Below are 20,307 nucleotides of genomic sequence, written 5' to 3'. Positions count from 1 at the left end.
ACAGCAAACAAACAAAAAACAACAACAGCAAAAAAACTTGAAGGCCTTCTTGATGTATATCATTAGTTTATCATTGTAATGTAGCATTCTCTTCATTCTATTGGTGACATTTATCACTATTTATCTATTGGTGACAAGTATCACTATTTATCTATTGGCGACAAGTATCACTATTTATCTATTGGCGACAAGTATCGCTGTTTATCTATTGGCGACAAGTATCACTATTTATCTATTGGCGACAAGTATCACTATTTATCTATTGGCGACAAGTATCGCTGTTTATCTATTGGCGACAAGTATCACTATTTATCTATTGGCGACAAGTATCACTATTTATCTATTGGCGACAAGTATCACTATTTATCTATTGGCGACAAGTATCGCTGTTTATCTATTGGCGACAAGTATCACTATTTATCTATTGGCGACAAGTATCACTATTTATCTATTGGCGACAAGTATCGCTGTTTATCTATTGGCGACAAGTATCACTATTTATCTATTGGCGACAAGTATCGCTGTTTATCTATTGGCGACAAGTATCGCTGTTTATCTATTTGCGACAAGTATCACTATTTATCTATTGGCGACAAGTATCGCTGCTGTTTATCTATTGCGACAGTACGTTTATTTTATTGGCGACAAGTATCACTATTATCTATTGGCGACAAGTATCGCTGTTTATCTATTGGCGACAAGTATCGCTGTTTATCTATTGGCGACAAGTATCGCTGTTTATCTATTGGCGACAAGTATCACTATTTATCTATTGGCGACAAGTATCGCTGTTTATCTATTGGCGACAAGTATCGCTGTTTATCTATTGGCGACAAGTATCACTATTTATCTATTGGCGACAAGTATCGCTGTTTATCTATTTGCGACAAGTATCGCTGTTTATCTATTGGCGACAAGTATCACTATTTATCTATTGGCGACAAGTATCACTATTTATCTATTGGCGACAAGTATCACTATTTATCTATTGGCGACAAGTATCGCTGTTTATCTATTTGCGACAAGTATCGCTGTTTATCTATTGGCGACAAGTATCGCTGTTTATCTATTTGCGACAAGTATCACTATTTATCTATTTGCGACAAGTATCGCTGTTTATCTATTGGCGACAAGTATCGCTGTTTATCTATTTGCGACAGGTATCGCTGTTTATCTATTTGCGACAAGTATCACTATTTATCTATTTGCGACAGGTATCGCTGTTTATCTATTTGCGACAAGTATCGCTGTTTATCTATTGGCGACAAGTATCACTATTTATCTATTGGCGACAAGTATCACTATTTATCTATTGGCGACAAGTATCACTATTTATCTATTGGTGACAAGTATCACTATTTATCTATTGGCGACAAGTATCGCTGTTTATCTATTGGCGACAAGTATCACTATTTATCTATTGGTGACAAGTATCACTATTTATCTATTGGCGACAAGTATAGCTGTTTATCTATTGGCGACAAGTATCACTATTTATCTGTTTGCGACAAGTATCGCTGTTTATCTATTGGCGACAAGTATCGCTGTTTATCTATTGGCGACAAGTATCACTATTTATCCATTGGTGACAAGTATCGCTGTTTATCTATTTGCGACAAGTATCGCTGTTTATCTATTTGCGACAAGTATCACTATTTATCTATTGGCGACAAGTATCACTATTTATCTATTGGTGACAAGTATCACTATTTATCTATTGGTGACAAGTATCACTATTTATCTGTTGGCGACAAGTATCGCTGTTTATCTATTGGCGACAAGTATCACTATTTATCTATTGGCGACAAGTATCGCTGTTTATCTATTGGCGACAAGTATCGCTGTTTATCTATTGGCGACAAGTATCACTATTTATCTATTGGCGACATTTATCACTATTTATCTATTGGCGACAAGTATCACTATTTATCTATTGGCGACAAGTATCGCTGTTTATCTATTGGCGACAAGTATCACTATTTATCTATTGGCGACAAGTATCACTATTTATCTCCAAGAATAAATCTTTGCCGAATTCGAGAAATCCTTGTCTGACAAAAATGAAATGTGTAATGTTCGTGCTCTATTTCATGTCAGTAGATTTGTTCCAGTGTATTGGTGTTGTTACGTCCCGTCGCGTGTAGAATGTACCTGGAATGTGATCTCTTGTGTCGGAGATAAATCTGGAGTTAAATAGTCATTTCTGCCTACCTACATTGTAGTAATGATAAAAATCGCTTGTCCTCGGTCTTATAAGGTATGTAACATAACCCATACTTATCAGGAAAAATCGCGGTAACGAAGCATACCAACACACGCAACATAGAACACATACGATGCATACATAGTAACATACTGTATTAATTACAAAGTAATCACTAGTGCACATCTTCCGTATATTTAGATTGAGAATAAGGTGTTTAGTAAGTTGTCCGAACAATAACTAAGATTTCAATGGAATAAGGATATCACTATTCTCACCTTAACTTTTTCCAGGCGTTCTTTAGGAGTATAGGAAGCTAAAATAAACAAGAGGCCCAGAGGGCATGCATCGCTCACCTGGATATTTCCGTAAAAATGGCAATATTACTCATAATTTAAGTTATATTTAAAATATTTTCCTACTTTTGAACTGCCTCTCCCAACAATGGTCAAATTCCAGGTGGAATTAATCCTGCCATTCTTGAAAAAGATAAAAGTTTTCAAAAAGGTTTCCTCTATTGGGCACCCTCTCTCCCGCCCCAAGCGTGACGCATCCTCCATTCACACATTAGTTCTCGTTTGCAAAATGATGTTCTAGATCAAATTTCATAAAAATCAATCCAGGCGTTCATGAGTAATAGGGGTTTAAAGGATACCCCATTGAGCCCCTCCCTCCGGCCCCAGGGGATCACCATCCTCTGTTTATACAGCGTTATAATTATCTCCTTTACTCAATAATGCTCTCGGCCAATTTTCATCAAAATCTATTCAGGCGTCCAGAAAGGAGACTTCATAGACAGCTAACAACTCTTATTTCTTACAATCTATAACAGTAGACGGAACAAATACAATTAATAAACTTAGACGGAACACATACATTTTATAAACTTCGACAGAACACATACAATCTATAACCTTAAACGGAACACATAGGAACTATCACCTCAGACGAAACACATACAATTTATAATCTTAGACGGAACACATAAAAACTTTAACCCCGAGACGGAACACATACAATCTATAAACTTAGACGGAACACACATACAACGTGTAACCTTAGACGGAACATACAGACAACCCATAATCTTACACGGAACACAGAAATCTGTAACCCTGAGACGGAACACATACAATATTTCAATTTAGACGGAACACATACAACGTGTAACTTCAGACGGAACACACATACAACGTGTAAATTGACACGGAACACATACACCGTGTAACCTTATACGGAAAACACATACAACATGCAACCTCAGACGGAACACATACAACGTGTAACCTTACACAGAACACATACAATGTGTAACCTTAGACGGAACACATACAACGTGTAAACTTACACGGAAGACATACAACGTATAACCTTACACGGAACACATACAACGTGTAAACTTACATGGAACACATACAATGTGTAACCTTAGACGGAACACATACAACGTGTAAACTTACACAGAACACATACAACGTGTAAACTTACACAGAACACATACAACGTGTAACCTTAGACGGAACACATACAACGTGTAACCTCAGACGGAACACATACAACGTGTAAACTTACACAGAACACATACAACGTGTAAACTTACACAGAACACATACAATGTGTAACCTTAGACGGAACACATACAACGTGTAAACTTACACGGAAGACATACAACGTATAACCTTACACGGAACACATACAACGTGTAAACTTACATGGAACACATACAATGTGTAACCTCAGACGGAACACATACAATGTGTAACCTCAGACGGAACACATACAATGTGTAACCTTAGACGGAACACATACAACGTGTAAACTTACACAGAACACATACAACGTGTAAACTTACACAGAACACATACAACGTGTAACCTTAGACGGAACACATACAACGTGTAACCTCAGACGGAACACATACAACGTGTAAACTTACACAGAACACATACAACGTGTAAACTTACACAGAACACATACAACGTATAACCTCAGACGGAACACATACATTGTGTAAACTTACAAAGAACACATACAACGTGTAACCTTAGACGGAACACATACAACGTGTAACCTCAGACGGATGACATACAACGTGTAACCTCAGACGGAACACATACAACGTGTAACCTCAGACGGATGACATACAACGTGTAACCTCAGACGGATGACATACAACGTGTAACCTCAGACGGATGACATACAACGTGTAACCTCAGACGGAACACATACAACGTGTAACCTTAGACGGATGACATACAACGTGTAACCTTAGACGGATGACATACAACGTGTAACCTCAGACGGAACACATACAACGTATAACCTCAGACGGAACACATACAACGTGTAACCTTAGACGGATGACATACAACGTGTAACCTTAGACGGATGACATACAACGTGTAACCTCAGACGGAACACATACAACGTGTAAACTTACACAGAACACATACAACGTGTAACCTTAGACAGAACACATAAAACGTGTAAACTTACACAGAACACATACAACGTGCAACCTCAGACGGAACACATACAACGTGTAACCTTAGACGGAACACATACAACATGTAAACTTACACAGAACACATACAACGTGTAACCTTAGACGGAACACATACAACGTGTAAACTTAAACGGAACACATACAATGTGTAACCTCAGACGGAACACATACAACGTGTAAACTTACACAGAACACATACAACGTGTAACCTTAGACGGAACACATACAACGTGTAAACTTACACGGAACAAATACAATGTGTAAACTTACACAGAACACATACAACGTTTAAACTTAAACAGAACACATACAACGTGTAACCTCAGATGGAATACATACAACATGTAACCTTGGACGGAACACATAAAACGTGTAAAATTACACAGAACACATAAAACGTGTAAAATTACACAGAACACATACAACGTGTAACCTCAGACGGAACACATACAACTTGTAACCTTAGACGGAACCATATTCGGAACGAGATTACAGTGGAGGAATATCTTCTGAAGGAATAGGGTAGATGTTCCTGTGAAAGAAAGTGATGAGATATCGAAGGAGTTCCATATGAAACATTTTCAGGTGACCAGCTGTAATTACATTTTGACAGGAACCTCACGTCCTCAGAACTCATGACAATAAGATACAGAAATTTGACATATTAATCCTTCAAAAGTTTGCTGTGGATTTATACATAAAAAAATCCACGGTAACATTGCGATTTAATCTACATATATTAAGTGTCGTTTGTGGAATAGTGGTTACACAGGTCGCAGATGAGGATGATGTCACCAGAATTTGTTGTAGGTACATTGTCCATTGTAATGCATACATTGTACGTTGACCTTTCAAAAGTTGTTATAGTACAAATTGGGTCGAGTTACATAACAGCATTAATGCCATAACAACTAAGTACATGTATTAGAATATTTAAATTAGATCGACACATGAACAAAGAAAAGATCATCTCTCCATCTGGTGAACATTTGTCCTGAAAGACTTTGATTTTATACTACAAATTATGTGGCGTCACAGGTACAGTCGGTCATTACAGAAATTGCCATCAATGTTTCAAAGGAACCAGCATCAAGCAAACGAAAAGTGTAAACGACACATTCCACTGCCCACACGACTATCTAATAGCACATGGACTTGAGAATTTTCAGACTTTTGGGGGGCTAGATGGGTGTCATTTGTACCGAATTTCAATCTAGCCCCCCCCCCCCCCCAAAGCGTCTGAAAATGTGCTATACACACTAAAGGAGGTCCAAATACATGTAGACTGTAACTAATACTTAAGTCCCTGTGTCTTATAGCACATGGAGACCAGACTTCTCCATACACATGCCCCTGGTCATGAGTTTTAAAACGTTAATACACATAAAGAGTATGCTATAGATACCAGGTGATAGATGGTTACAGTGGTATTTTAACTATGTAACCGGTTGTAGGCCTAGTTTATCTTTACCCAAAATCCAAATATTTGCTTATGGCATGTTGGCGGAATGATTTTATAAAGTTGTCTGATGTAGCTAAAGATTTTCTTGTCAAAAAATGGTGGAATGTTTCTTTAAGCGAAGTCATGAACTTGAAAAGGTTATGGTGACATATTCTGTCATGACGTACATAGTAAAGATACACAAGTAAATTCTATGGTCATAATCATACTATGTATTAAAACTTCATACATTGTAACATACATGTATTAAAACTTCATCCATTGTACAATGTATAACAAATATTTATAATGTATTACAAATTCATTTATTTTAATTTAACACAATGTATTACAAATATTTATGATGTATTACAAATTCATATACATGTACTAGTAGTATTTCAATTTAACACAATGTATTACAAAATTAGTGAAGACAATGACCTGTTCTGTTGAACAGGATTACTCCTGCTAGGAAATAACACACATGCTGGTATTGTCCTTCAAGCTCTCTTTCAGTGGCTTCAACCACATCTTTGGCTTCACGTTAGTAAGGTCTTCATCACTTTGTTTTTCATTGTATCGTTTTAAATGGCGATTTAAGAAAGGTTCGTGATGTTCTTTACATATTGGTTTCACCCCTTCTACTTGACTGACTGTGGCTGGGTGGTTGTTTAACATGTTGCTGTACCAGCCGACTGGAGGAGAGGCTCTGTATTCCCATACATCATTGTTCTGTACACTATGTAAACGCTTTTGGCGTTTGGCTTCTTCCACCTTTAACAGGTGTTCCTGAAACCAAAACATTTTCTGTCATTTCTAGCAGCAACAGAGATAATTAATGTCTGTGATAAGTGATACTGCTTAGGTGCCAGTAATCTATACACATAACCCTCCTATCAACATGATACAAGCTTAAAATGCTTTAATATATCTGACATCTTTGACCTTGATTATACAAGGTAAGTCAAAGTTATTTTAATTCTATAAACACCAGACGTCCATGATGTGTATGGTGACACTAGCTCTAGCTGTTAAGAAGCCTTGGATGTTTAGAGATGAATTTTATACGCCTGTCAAAATCTGACAGCGTTTTATGGTATGGCATTGCTTGTGTGTCCATCTGTTTGGCATAAACTAAGTTTATCTGGAGAATGGAGATTATCTATATCTTCAATCAATCAATTTGAATCATAAAACGGTTTTTAACCATGATATGTAATAGTGTTTTCCAGCATTTGGATTCAACCACTTTTGTAAAGTTTATTAGCTTTTGTGTATTTCTGACAGTACAGGTATTTGAATCTTATGCAGAGATCTCCTTCCCGTTTTTAACAATCCTGTCTCTAACCTAGTAGGCCTTATTACCAGGATACATGTGTATTTGTAGGCCATATTACCAGGATACATGTGTATTTGTAGACCATATTACCAGGATACATGTGTATTTGTAGGCCATATTACCAGGATACATGTGTATTTGTAGGCCTTATTACCAGGATACATGTGTATTTGTAGACCATATTACCAGGATACATGTGTATTTGTAGGCCATATTACCAGGATACATGTGTATTTGTAGGCCTTATTACCAGGATACATGTGTATTTGTAGGCCTTATTACCAGGATACATGTGTATTTGTAGACCATATTACCAGGATACATGTGTATTTGTAGACCATATTACCAGGATACATGTGTATTTGTAGGCCTTATTACCAGGATACATGTGTATTTGTAGGCCATATTACCAGGATACATGTGTATTTGTAGGCCTTATTACCAGGATACATGTGTATTTGTAGGCCTTATTACCAGGATACATGTGTATTTGTAGGCCATATTACCAGGATACATGTGTATTTGTAGGCCTTATTACCAGGATACATGTGTATTTGTAGGCCTTATTACCAGGATACATGTGTATTTGTAGGCCTTATTACCAGGATACATGTGTATTTGTAGGCCATATTACCAGGATACATGTGTATTTGTAGGCCTTATTACCAGGATACATGTGTATTTGTAGGCCTTATTACCAGGATACATGTGTATTTGTAGGCCTTATTACCAGGATACATGTGTATTTGTAGGCCTTATTACCAGGATACATGTGTATTTGTAGGCCTTATTACCAGGATACATGTGTATTTGTAGGCCATATTACCAGGATACATGTGTATTTGTAGGCCTTATTACCAGGATACATGTGTATTTGTAGGCCTTATTACCAGGATACATGTGTATTTGTAGGCCTTATTACCAGGATACATGTGTATTTGTAGGCCATGTAACCAGGATACATGTGTATTTGTAGGCCTTATTACCAGGATACATGTGTATTTGTAGGCCTTATTACCAGGATACATGTGTATTTGTAGGCCATATTACCAGGATACATGTGTATTTGTAGGCCTTATTACCAGGATACATGTGTATTTGTAGGCCATATTACCAGGATACATGTGTATTTGTAGGCCTTATTACCAGGATACATGTGTATTTGTAGGCCATGTTACCAGGATACATGTGTATTTGTAGGCCATATTACCAGGATACATGTGTATTTGTAGGCCATATTACCAGGATACATGTGTATTTGTAGGCCTTATTACCAGGATACATGTGTATTTGTAGGCCTTATTACCAGGATACATGTGTATCTGTAGGCCTTATTACCAGGATACATGTGTATTTGTAGGCCATATTACCAGGATACATGTGTATTTGTAGGCCATATTACCAGGATACATGTGTATTTGTAGGCCTTATTACCAGGATACATGTGTATTTGTAGGCCTTATTACCAGGATACATGTGTATTTGTAGGCCATATTACCAGGATACATGTGTATTTGTAGGCCATATTACCAGGATACATGTGTATTTGTAGGCCTTATTACCAGGATACATGTGTATTTGTAGGCCTTATTACCAGGATACATGTGTATTTGTAGGCCTTATTACCAGGATACATGTGTATTTGTAGGCCTTATTACCAGGATACATGTGTATTTGTAGGCCATATTACCAGGATACATGTGTATTTGTAGGCCTTATTACCAGGATACATGTGTATTTGTAGGCCTTATTACCAGGATACATGTGTATTTGTAGGCCATATTACCAGGATACATGTGTATTTGTAGGCCTTATTACCAGGATACATGTGTATTTGTAGGCCATATTACCAGGATACATGTGTATTTGTAGACCTTATTACCAGGATACATGTGTATTTGTAGGCCTTATTACCAGGATACATGTGTATTTGTAGGCCTTATTACCAGGATACATGTGTATTTGTAGGCCTTATTACCAGGATACATGTGTATTTGTAGGCCATATTACCAGGATACATGTGTATTTGTAGGCCTTATTACCAGGATACATGTGTATTTGTAGGCCATATTACCAGGATACATGTGTATTTGTAGGCCTTATTACCAGGATACATGTGTATTTGTAGGCCTTATTACCAGGATACATGTGTATTTGTAGGCCATATTACCAGGATACATGTGTATTTGTAGGCCTTATTACCAGGATACATGTGTATTTGTAGGCCATATTACCAGGATACATGTGTATTTGTAGGCCATATTACCAGGATACATGTGTATTTGTAGGCCATATTACCAGGATACATGTGTATTTGTAGGCCATATTACCAGGATACATGTGTATTTGTAGGCCATATTACCAGGATACATGTGTATTTGTAGGCCTTATTACCAGGATACATGTGTATTTGTAGGCCTTATTACCAGGATACATGTGTATTTGTAGGCCATATTACCAGGATACATGTGTATTTGTAGGCCTTATTACCAGGATACATGTGTATTTGTAGGCCTTATTACCAGGATACAAGTGTATTTGTAGGCCTTATTACCAGGATACATGTGTATTTGTAGGCCTTATTACCAGGATACATGTGTATTTGTAGGCCATATTACTAGGATACATGTGTATTTGTAGGCCTTATTACCAGGATACATGTGTATTTGTAGGCCTTATTACCAGGATACATGTGTATTTGTAGGCCTTATTACCAGGATACATGTGTATTTGTAGGCCATATTACCAGGATACATGTGTATTTGTAGGCCTTATTACCAGGATACATGTGTATTTGTAGGCCTTATTACCAGGATACATGTGTATTTGTAGGCCATATTACCAGGATACATGTGTATTTGTAGGCCATGCCACCAGGATACATGTGTATTTGTAGGCCTTATTACCAGGATACATGTGTATTTGTAGGCCTTATTACCAGGATACATGTGTATTTGTAGGCCATATTACCAGGATACATGTGTATTTGTAGGCCATATTACCAGGATACATGTGTATTTGTAGGCCATATTACCAGGATACATGTGTATTTGTAGGCCTTATTACCAGGATACATGTGTATTTGTAGGCCTTATTACCAGGATACATGTGTATCTGTAGGCCTTATTACCAGGATACATGTGTATTTGTAGGCCATATTACCAGGATACATGTGTATCTGTAGGCCATATTACCAGGATACATGTGTATTTGTAGGCCTTATTACCAGGATACATGTGTATTTGTAGGCCTTATTACCAGGATTCATGTGTATCTGTAGGCCTTATTACCAGGATACATGTGTATTTGTAGGCCATATTACCAGGATACATGTGTATTTGTAGGCCATATTACCAGGATACATGTGTATTTGTAGGCCTTATTACCAGGATACATGTGTATTTGTAGGCCTTATTACCAGGATACATGTGTATTTGTAGGCCATATTAACAGGATACATGTGTATTTGTAGGCCTTATTACCAGGATACATGTGTATTTGTAGGCCATATTACCAGGATACATGTGTATTTGTAGGCCATATTACCAGGATACATGTGTATTTGTAGGCCATATTACCAGGATACATGTGTATTTGTAGGCCATATTACCAGGATACATGTGTATTTGTAGGCCATATTACCAGGATACATGTGTATTTGTAGGCCTTATTACCAGGATACATGTGTATTTGTAGGCCATATTACCAGGATACATGTGTATTTGTAGGCCTTATTACCAGGATACATGTGTATTTGTAGGCCATATTACCAGGATACATGTGTATTTGTAGGCCTTATTACCAGGATACATGTGTATTTGTAGGCCATATTACCAGGATACATGTGTATTTGTAGGCCTTATTACCAGGATACATGTGTATTTGTAGGCCTTATTACCAGGATACATGTGTATTTGTAGGCCATATTACCAGGATACATGTGTATTTGTAGGCCTTATTACCAGGATAAATGTGTATTTGTAGGCCTTATTACCAGGATACATGTGTATTTGTAGGCCATATTACCAGGATACATGTGTATTTGTAGGCCTTATTACCAGGATACATGTGTATTTGTAGGCCATATTACCAGGATACATGTGTATTTGTAGGCCTTATTACCAGGATACATGTGTATTTGTAGGCCTTATTACCAGGATACAAGTGTATTTGTAGGCCTTATTACCAGGATACATGTGTATTTGTAGGCCTTATTACCAGGATACATGTGTATTTGTAGGCCATATTACTAGGATACATGTGTATTTGTAGGCCATATTACCGGGATACATGTGTATTTGTAGGCCTTATTACCAGGATACATGTGTATTTGTAGGCCATATTACCAGGATACATGTGTATTTGTAGGCCTTATTACCAGGATACATGTGTATTTGTAGGCCATATTACCAGGATACATGTGTATTTGTAGGCCATATTACCAGGATACATGTGTATTTGTAGGCCATATTACCAGGATACATGTGTATTTGTAGGCCTTATTACCAGGATACATGTGTATTTGTAGGCCTTATTACCAGGATACATGTGTATTTGTAGGCCATATTACCAGGATACATGTGTATTTGTAGGCCTTATTACCAGGATACATGTGTATTTGTAGGCCATATTACCAGGATACATGTGTATTTGTAGGCCTTATTACCAGGATACATGTGTATTTGTAGGCCTTATTACCAGGATACATGTGTATTTGTAGGCCTTATTACCAGGATACATGTGTATTTGTAGGCCTTATTACCAGGATACATGTGTATTTGTAGGCCTTATTACCAGGATACATGTGTATTTGTAGGCCTTATTACCAGGATACATGTGTATTTGTAGGCCATATTACCAGGATACATGTGTATTTGTAGGCCTTATTACCAGGATAAATGTGTATTTGTAGGCCTTATTACCAGGATACATGTGTATTTGTAGGCCATATTACCAGGATACATGTGTATTTGTAGGCCTTATTACCAGGATACATGTGTATTTGTAGGCCATATTACCAGGATACATGTGTATTTGTAGGCCTTATTACCAGGATACATGTGTATTTGTAGGCCTTATTACCAGGATACAAGTGTATTTGTAGGCCTTATTACCAGGATACATGTGTATTTGTAGGCCTTATTACCAGGATACATGTGTATTTGTAGGCCATATTACTAGGATACATGTGTATTTGTAGGCCATATTACCGGGATACATGTGTATTTGTAGGCCTTATTACCAGGATACATGTGTATTTGTAGGCCATATTACCAGGATACATGTGTATTTGTAGGCCTTATTACCAGGATACATGTGTATTTGTAGGCCATATTACCAGGATACATGTGTATTTGTAGGCCATATTACCAGGATACATGTGTATTTGTAGGCCATATTACCAGGATACATGTGTATTTGTAGGCCTTATTACCAGGATACATGTGTATTTGTAGGCCTTATTACCAGGATACATGTGTATTTGTAGGCCATATTACCAGGATACATGTGTATTTGTAGGCCTTATTACCAGGATACATGTGTATTTGTAGGCCATATTACCAGGATACATGTGTATTTGTAGGCCTTATTACCAGGATACATGTGTATTTGTAGGCCTTATTACCAGGATACATGTGTATTTGTAGGCCTTATTACCAGGATACATGTGTATTTGTAGGCCTTATTACCAGGATACATGTGTATTTGTAGGCCTTATTACCAGGATACATGTGTATTTGTAAGCCTTATTACCAGGATACATGTGTATTTGTAGGCCTTATTACCAGGATACATGTGTATTTGTAGGCCATATTACCAGGATACATGTGTATTTGTAGGCCATATTACCAGGATACATGTGTATTTGTAGGCCTTATTACCAGGATACATGTGTATTTGTAGACCTTATTACCAGGATACATGTGTATTTGTAGGCCTTATTACCAGGATACATGTGTATTTGTAGGCCATATTACCAGGATACATGTGTATTTGTAGGCCTTATTACCAGGATACATGTGTATTTGTAGGCCATATTACCAGGATACATGTGTATTTGTAGGCCATATTACCAGGATACATGTGTATTTGTAGGCCTTATTACCAGGATACATGTGTATTTGTAGGCCTTATTACCAGGATACATGTGTATTTGTAGGCCTTATTACCAGGATACATGTGTATTTGTAGGCCTTATTACCAGGATACATGTGTATTTGTAGGCCATATTACCAGGATACATGTGTATTTGTAGGCCTTATTACCAGGATACATGTGTATTTGTAGACCTTATTACCAGGATACATGTGTATTTGTAGGCCATATTACCAGGATACATGTGTATTTGTAGGCCTTATTACCAGGATACATGTGTATTTGTAGGCCATATTACCAGGATACATGTGTATTTGTAGGCCATATTACCAGGATACATGTGTATTTGTAGGCCATATTACCAGGATACATGTGTATTTGTAGGCCTTATTACCAGGATACATGTGTATTTGTAGGCCTTATTACCAGGATACATGTGTATTTGTAGGCCTTATTACCAGGATACATGTGTATTTGTAGGCCTTATTACCAGGATACATGTGTATTTGTAGGCCATATTACCAGGATACATGTGTATTTGTAGGCCATATTACCAGGATACATGTGTATTTGTAGGCCTTATTACCAGGATACATGTGTATTTGTAGGCCTTATTACCAGGATACATGTGTATCTGTAGGCCTTATTACCAGGATACATGTGTATTTGTAATTAAGTTTTCTGAAATAACATTTTGATTCAACAAGTTATTTTTAAAGTAACTGTTCCTATCTCTGTAGATCCTCACCTGCAGTTTTCAACCAGTATCTTTCAAACTTTGCATTTGATTTGCATTTGAAAATTTGTTTTCACTTGATACAAATTATCATAAAAAACTGTGTAAATTGCACAGTTTTTTTTTTTTAATGAAATAAGGTTTAAAGTTGGGGGTGCTCAAATTATACAGGTAGAGATGTTTTCTAGCCTTATATATTATCATTTCACTCACAGTTATATTGTTATGCCCTGTACCCTACAGTATTACAGTTGGAGCTGGTCAGTGAATGACACTTTAACCAAACATATGGGTCTACTATATACAGCTAGATGTCCTCAGTATGACACAAATTCCCCAAATATGATGGAAAAAATTGGCCAATTAATTTTATGATACAGACTAGAAAAAATGACATTGATCAACTCTTCCTGCCACTCAAGGCAGAATAATTTCAGTGCATGCAAACTAACTGGAAAATTTCAGGCCAAGTGAGGTTAGTAACTGTTAATTGGTTCTATACACCATGATTACACTAAATGATGTTTAATATAACACTTACATATGCCTCAATACTCTCATGTTCAGCAAGCTCTTCACACATTTCTACATCTTTCTTCAACGGATCACAGTCGAAATCCTTAACACCATCCCAGTAACGATGATAATATTTAGTTCTCCAATCTGTAAAATATAAAGGTAGCAACTGTTTAGTTGAGACCACATGTTAGCTGTACAATAGAGGTGTCATCATGGTATGCCTAGAGTAATGTACAGAAGGAATGTGTTGTATTACATTTACTTTCAATCTTGTCACAAGGAACACACGTCAAATACCTAAGCCAGGGATTAATCTAGGATTTAGGAAATTATACTACCCATTGTGAAATTTAGGGGAAATGAAGGGCCGCAGTGTCTTGAATTATTCTATTCTTTGCTATAATTCTTACATATTTCATCAAAATCTGGGGAATTTCCCCTGTTTTGGAGAATTTTCTCCGGTTTTATGGGATTTTTTCTTGGTGGGGAATTAATTTTTATGTAAAGAGGAAAGCACCATCAGTGGGGAATACTACCTATTTTCCGTAGTAAAACCGGGCTAGATTAACCTCTTCTCAGCTGTATCATCATTATTAATGACACACTTCTGTTATATAAAAACTTTAACCTATCATTTTATGAATGACGCCAACACAGGGGGTTTGACAATAGCTCCCCTGGATTTCGGCCCAGCGCTCTAAAAATGCAACTACCAGGCCAAAACTTGAACCCAGGACATCAAATTCTAGACAGACGCTTTAACCATATGAGCTGCCTGGTCATTGAAGTTCAATCAAGTCATCCTGCTACATTTCTCATACCTTCAACAAAGTCTTCTACCATGAAGACACACTGCACGAGACCCTATACAACCCAGCATGGGTATTTAGTTTGGTGCCAAATGTAACAGGAGAGAAAAATGTAACAACCAGGCACAATCTTGAACCCAGGACCTCTGAACTCTAGACAGAAGCTCTTACCAAATGTTTCTATGTCTGTTGGACTTCAATTTCAACTGTTATAAAACATCAAACAGAAAACAGCAAATATCAAGTGATCAAAGATTACATATCTCACCCCACCTTCTATATTGATATATAGCATCTGATCTCATCAACCAAAATGGGATCACTTTGGATTGCGACATTAGATGGATTGTTAGGGGTGGGTCTTGGCATATTAACTGATGCATGAGCTTCTCTTCACATACCCGTTTATTATGATAATGTCTAGATAAAATCCTTAGAATGTGGTGCTCACAAGCAAGAGCATCATCATTGTAAAACATAGAAATCTTCTCTGATTGACGGTTAAAGGAGAACTACCAAAAATGGCAAAAGTAATTTAATAGCAAGAAAAAGCAAGAGATCCCAGAGGGATCTTGGCGCCCGAACATTGAATGATCTTTATAGGTTCCATGTCAGATTGATCTTCTCTCTATTTTTCCCTTCCTCTTACTAATCTGTGTAAATTGAGAAACATCCCTCCAGTACTTTTCAAACAAGGGGAACCTATATAAGAAATTTGAGATTTAGCGATAATGGCTGTCTGTCGGCCATGTTGTTTTCAGATTGGTCCCAAAATGCAATACGTCGGAGGGACCAAGGGGAACCTACATATGAAATTTGAGAAAGATCCCTTCAGTACCTTCTGTAAAATAGCAATAACAATCTTCAATTGGCTGCCTGTCAGCTGTATTGTTTTCAAAATGGTTCCAACATGCAATATGCATAACCAGGAATCAAGGGGAACCTACAATGTACATATTAAATTTTAGAAAGATCCCTTCAGTACTTTCTGAGATCTAGCTATGACAAACTTCAAATGTCAAAATCCAAGATGTTCTTTTCCGATGCTCCAACAATTTAATATGCACAACTAGGGACCAAGGGGAACCTGCATGTGAAATTTGGGAAAGATCCCTTCAGTACTTTCTGAGATTTAGCGATAACAAACTTCAAATGTCAAAATGCAAGATGGCCGCTGGGTTATTCTTTGATCGCTCCCAAAATGCAATATGCATAACTAGGGACCAAGGGAAACCTGCATGTAAAATTTGAGAAAGATCCCTTCAATACTTTCTGAGATTTAGCGATAACAAACTTCAAACATCAAAATCCAAGATGGCCACCTGTCCTCCATGTTGTTTTCTGATTGCTCTCAAAAGAGAATATGCACAACTACGGACCAAGAGGAAGGTGCATGTGAAAGTTTGTATTGTATGTACTTTCTGGGAAATAGCGATAACAAGAATTGTTTACGGACAGACGGACCACGGACCACAGACCACGGTCGCAAGGCGATTTGAATAGCCCAACATCTGATGATGGTGGGCTAAAAAAGAAGGAAAGACGTAATGAGCATGTCCTGTATTGTCCGTCAGTGGTCAAACCCGTTTCATACCTAGATACGTCACATTTCATACCTAGATACGTCACATGAACAGACTCTCTGGACACTCATGAACACATACAAAAGAACCTAACACACGATGTAGGATACGCACAACACAATAATCATAGAACGACCACCGTACACATACAAGACCAACAGGCACAAATAAACAAGACATGGGATATCAACAACACAGACATAAAACAATGAGCAATATTTAAATAACCGGGTGCCACATATACACATGGATATGAAACATTTAATAAAAAAACTATACAAAGTGAGTATAACAACATGTAAAATGTTGGTGTTCAAATGTTTTCTTACCTTTGCAAATCCTGTAGGCCAAGTCATACTGCTCACAGGGCATAATCTGTAATGATAATCAAGGGCTTCGTATACTGTAACATATTGTACCTATCTCTTTGTCACTAAGTTATTATTTTAAAAAACATGCATGAATTAATGTGGCTGCCTGCTGCATTAGTTATAAGCACCAAGATGTACAAGGTTACGACCCCAAGCACAAAGAATGACAATTAAAAGCCTGACTGTTGTTCTACACTGGGGAGTTCCAAGGGAATTCTAATCAAAATCATTAATGACAAAGCTAGTATCAAATATAGTGATTTTTTTTTATAGTGTAGCGGGGCTGGACTTGGTCGATCATCGGTGACCAGGTAGCTCAATTGGTAGAGCATCCGGCTAGTGTTTGGAGGTTCGAATACCGGTCTGGCTGCTACATTTTCTTCTTTTCCTGTTACAAAATTGGCGCCGAGCTAAAATACCCAGGGTGGTAGTATAAGGGTCTCATGTATCTTCGAGCGCGAAGACTTGGGGAAAAAAGGACGGAGGTGTGTAGCAGGACTGGACTGAGTTGATCATCGGTGACCAGGTAGCTCAATCGGCTAGTGTTCAGAAGTCCCGGGTTCGAATCTCGGTCTGGCTGCTACATTTTCTCCTCTCCTGTTATAATAGTGTACCGAATTTATAAAACTTTTCTGATATATCACTCTTTGGTAAATACCGTTATATCAAGTATAGTATAGAAGGTTGCATTAACAGTCCTCAACCAGAAATAAATTTAACTTAGCTAAACTTTAACGTACATTTTTTGTAAGCTTCAGAAAAGTTACAATAGGTCAAGAATGCTGAAATAATGACAAGTCCGGCTTTTGTTATTCTCTGTGCTTAGGACTCCTAATAAGAGCGAAGCTATTCGCTGCCCGAGCGAAGCTCTTTACCGTTAACGTGCACATATGTACAATATTCTAGTCCATCTTCGCATAATGTCTAGAAAAGAAAATTCAAATCATCAATTTCAACTTTATTTGAAACAGAAACTTAAGAACAGCAGCTCCACCTTGAAACAGACATTAATACAATTAATGACATCATATTGGATCATAATAGAGCCTGTAAGTTATCCTCCGTGAGACTCGAGAAGGACTTGCAGAGAACATCCATTAAACATAGAGGAAAGCACGGACAAAACAGGAACAAAATCACAAAATATGATTATTCCAACTTTTACGATGGCGTTCATCCAGCTGGTATTCTGAGAGAAAAATGGTTTAGGGTGATCTGTTTAGGGTGATCTGTGTATCTATTCATAATGATTTAATAGAAATGACAACAGTTGATGACGATGAAGATGACATAAATGAAGACAACACCAGCTGGGATTTCAAACGAAACTAGCCAATATCTATTTATCTAAATGCTGAAATGGAACTTCACAAATTAAATTACTCACCATTTCTTAGTAAATGATTTAAGTGGTTCAGTACAATTAAATAAAAAGTACACAATAGGCCTATACAAAATATTTTTAAATCTACTAGATCACTAAAATAATTGTACAAAAAGGTTACTTGTAGCTTGTTCTTCCAGTATATAATGCATATTTAAGTAAATACATAAGGTGGGGCGACGTGACAGTCGCTTACCTTCAGATGTTTTTACTACAACACATGACACTGTAGACTAGTATGTAAATATTCTTAAATAAATTGAATTTTTAAAGAATAAGGCTTGGTATCAGTGAATTAGCTGGGATGTTGCAATTGATTGAAGTTTGTTCTAAAATGTAAGTTTATAAAAATCATTTTTCAAAACCTTGGCTACACATATTTGTAGCTACATGTTTTATGCTCTATAGTTATAATGGTGTTTAAATGACTTGATATATATATAGAAACTGTATTGTTAAAATATAATTAACCTAATATCATGTTTCATGTAAATACATTTAATTTTCTATATAGAATCTATACACTTGTAAGGTTCAATGAGTAGTAGTGTGCAGCCAGCCGGGATCGAACCCGCGACCCTCGGCTTACTGGTCCGCCGCTCTACCGACTGAGCTAGAGGGAAATTCCCCCTAGCCCGAAGCTAGAAGGCGACCATACAACTATGTACAGTATTTACAATTAAAACCCGGCCTGCTACACACTTTAGAGAGTTATAGTACAATGGCCAAAGTATCTATTTCAACAGTATTTATAGAATATTACAAAATCGTTAAGGTAGAATGTAGTGAGGACCTAATTAACCAAGCCGCTAGAAGACCAAAAAACCCACTAATATGACCATGCATGTATGGATACCCAAAAGAGTTGATTTTCAAAGACCCACTGTTTTATATGGACTCTAAAGGTAAGGATCAAAACATTATTACCTTCATTTCTAGTACGTAAGCTTATACTGCTTTCATGTCGTGTCTTTAACTTCATAGGTTATCGGTAATTATTACTTTCTCCTAATTAAACGGCGAAACGTTTATCACTAGTACTGCCACACTAGGCCTATATTTTTATGTCGTACATGTACATTGACAGCTAGCTTCGCTCTTTTCAGGCATTGCCTGTTTCATATTAAACTATGATTTTTCTATTACAATCCAGAAAGATGCTCCATTACCTTCCATATATCTTTGAATTTACTGATTTGCTTCTCGTTCGTTTCTTTTATTGCAGACTTAGAGGTCGATGGCTCTGGCGTGTCCTTCGTGGGGGCAGCCATTTTGACAGATATATCTGAATCATGCAGATGTTTTATATAGTATGTA

The 20,307-nt window shown here is 37.1% G+C and overlaps 1 protein-coding gene across 1 annotated transcript; it reads right to left on the bottom strand.

Annotated features, from left to right (window-relative positions):
• Nucleotides 1–6,459: 6,459 nt before the first annotated feature.
• Nucleotides 6,460–20,289, bottom strand: LOC117333209. The gene is made up of 4 exons (XM_033892384.1): nucleotides 20,160–20,289; nucleotides 17,565–17,610; nucleotides 14,866–14,987; nucleotides 6,460–6,942 (listed from the first exon to the last, which is right to left on the bottom strand). The coding sequence occupies exons 1-4, from the start codon at nucleotides 20,259–20,261 to the stop codon at nucleotides 6,622–6,624; spliced, it is 591 nt and encodes a 196-aa protein (XP_033748275.1). The 5' UTR covers nucleotides 20,262–20,289; the 3' UTR covers nucleotides 6,460–6,621.
• Between the last annotated feature and the right edge of the window lie 18 nt (nucleotides 20,290–20,307).

This window comes from Pecten maximus, chromosome 8, assembly GCF_902652985.1.
Source record: "Pecten maximus chromosome 8, xPecMax1.1, whole genome shotgun sequence".
NCBI lineage: Eukaryota > Metazoa > Mollusca > Bivalvia > Pectinida > Pectinidae > Pecten > Pecten maximus.
Note: the sequence above shows the minus strand (reverse complement) of the source record. Positions and strands in the feature narration are given on the sequence as shown.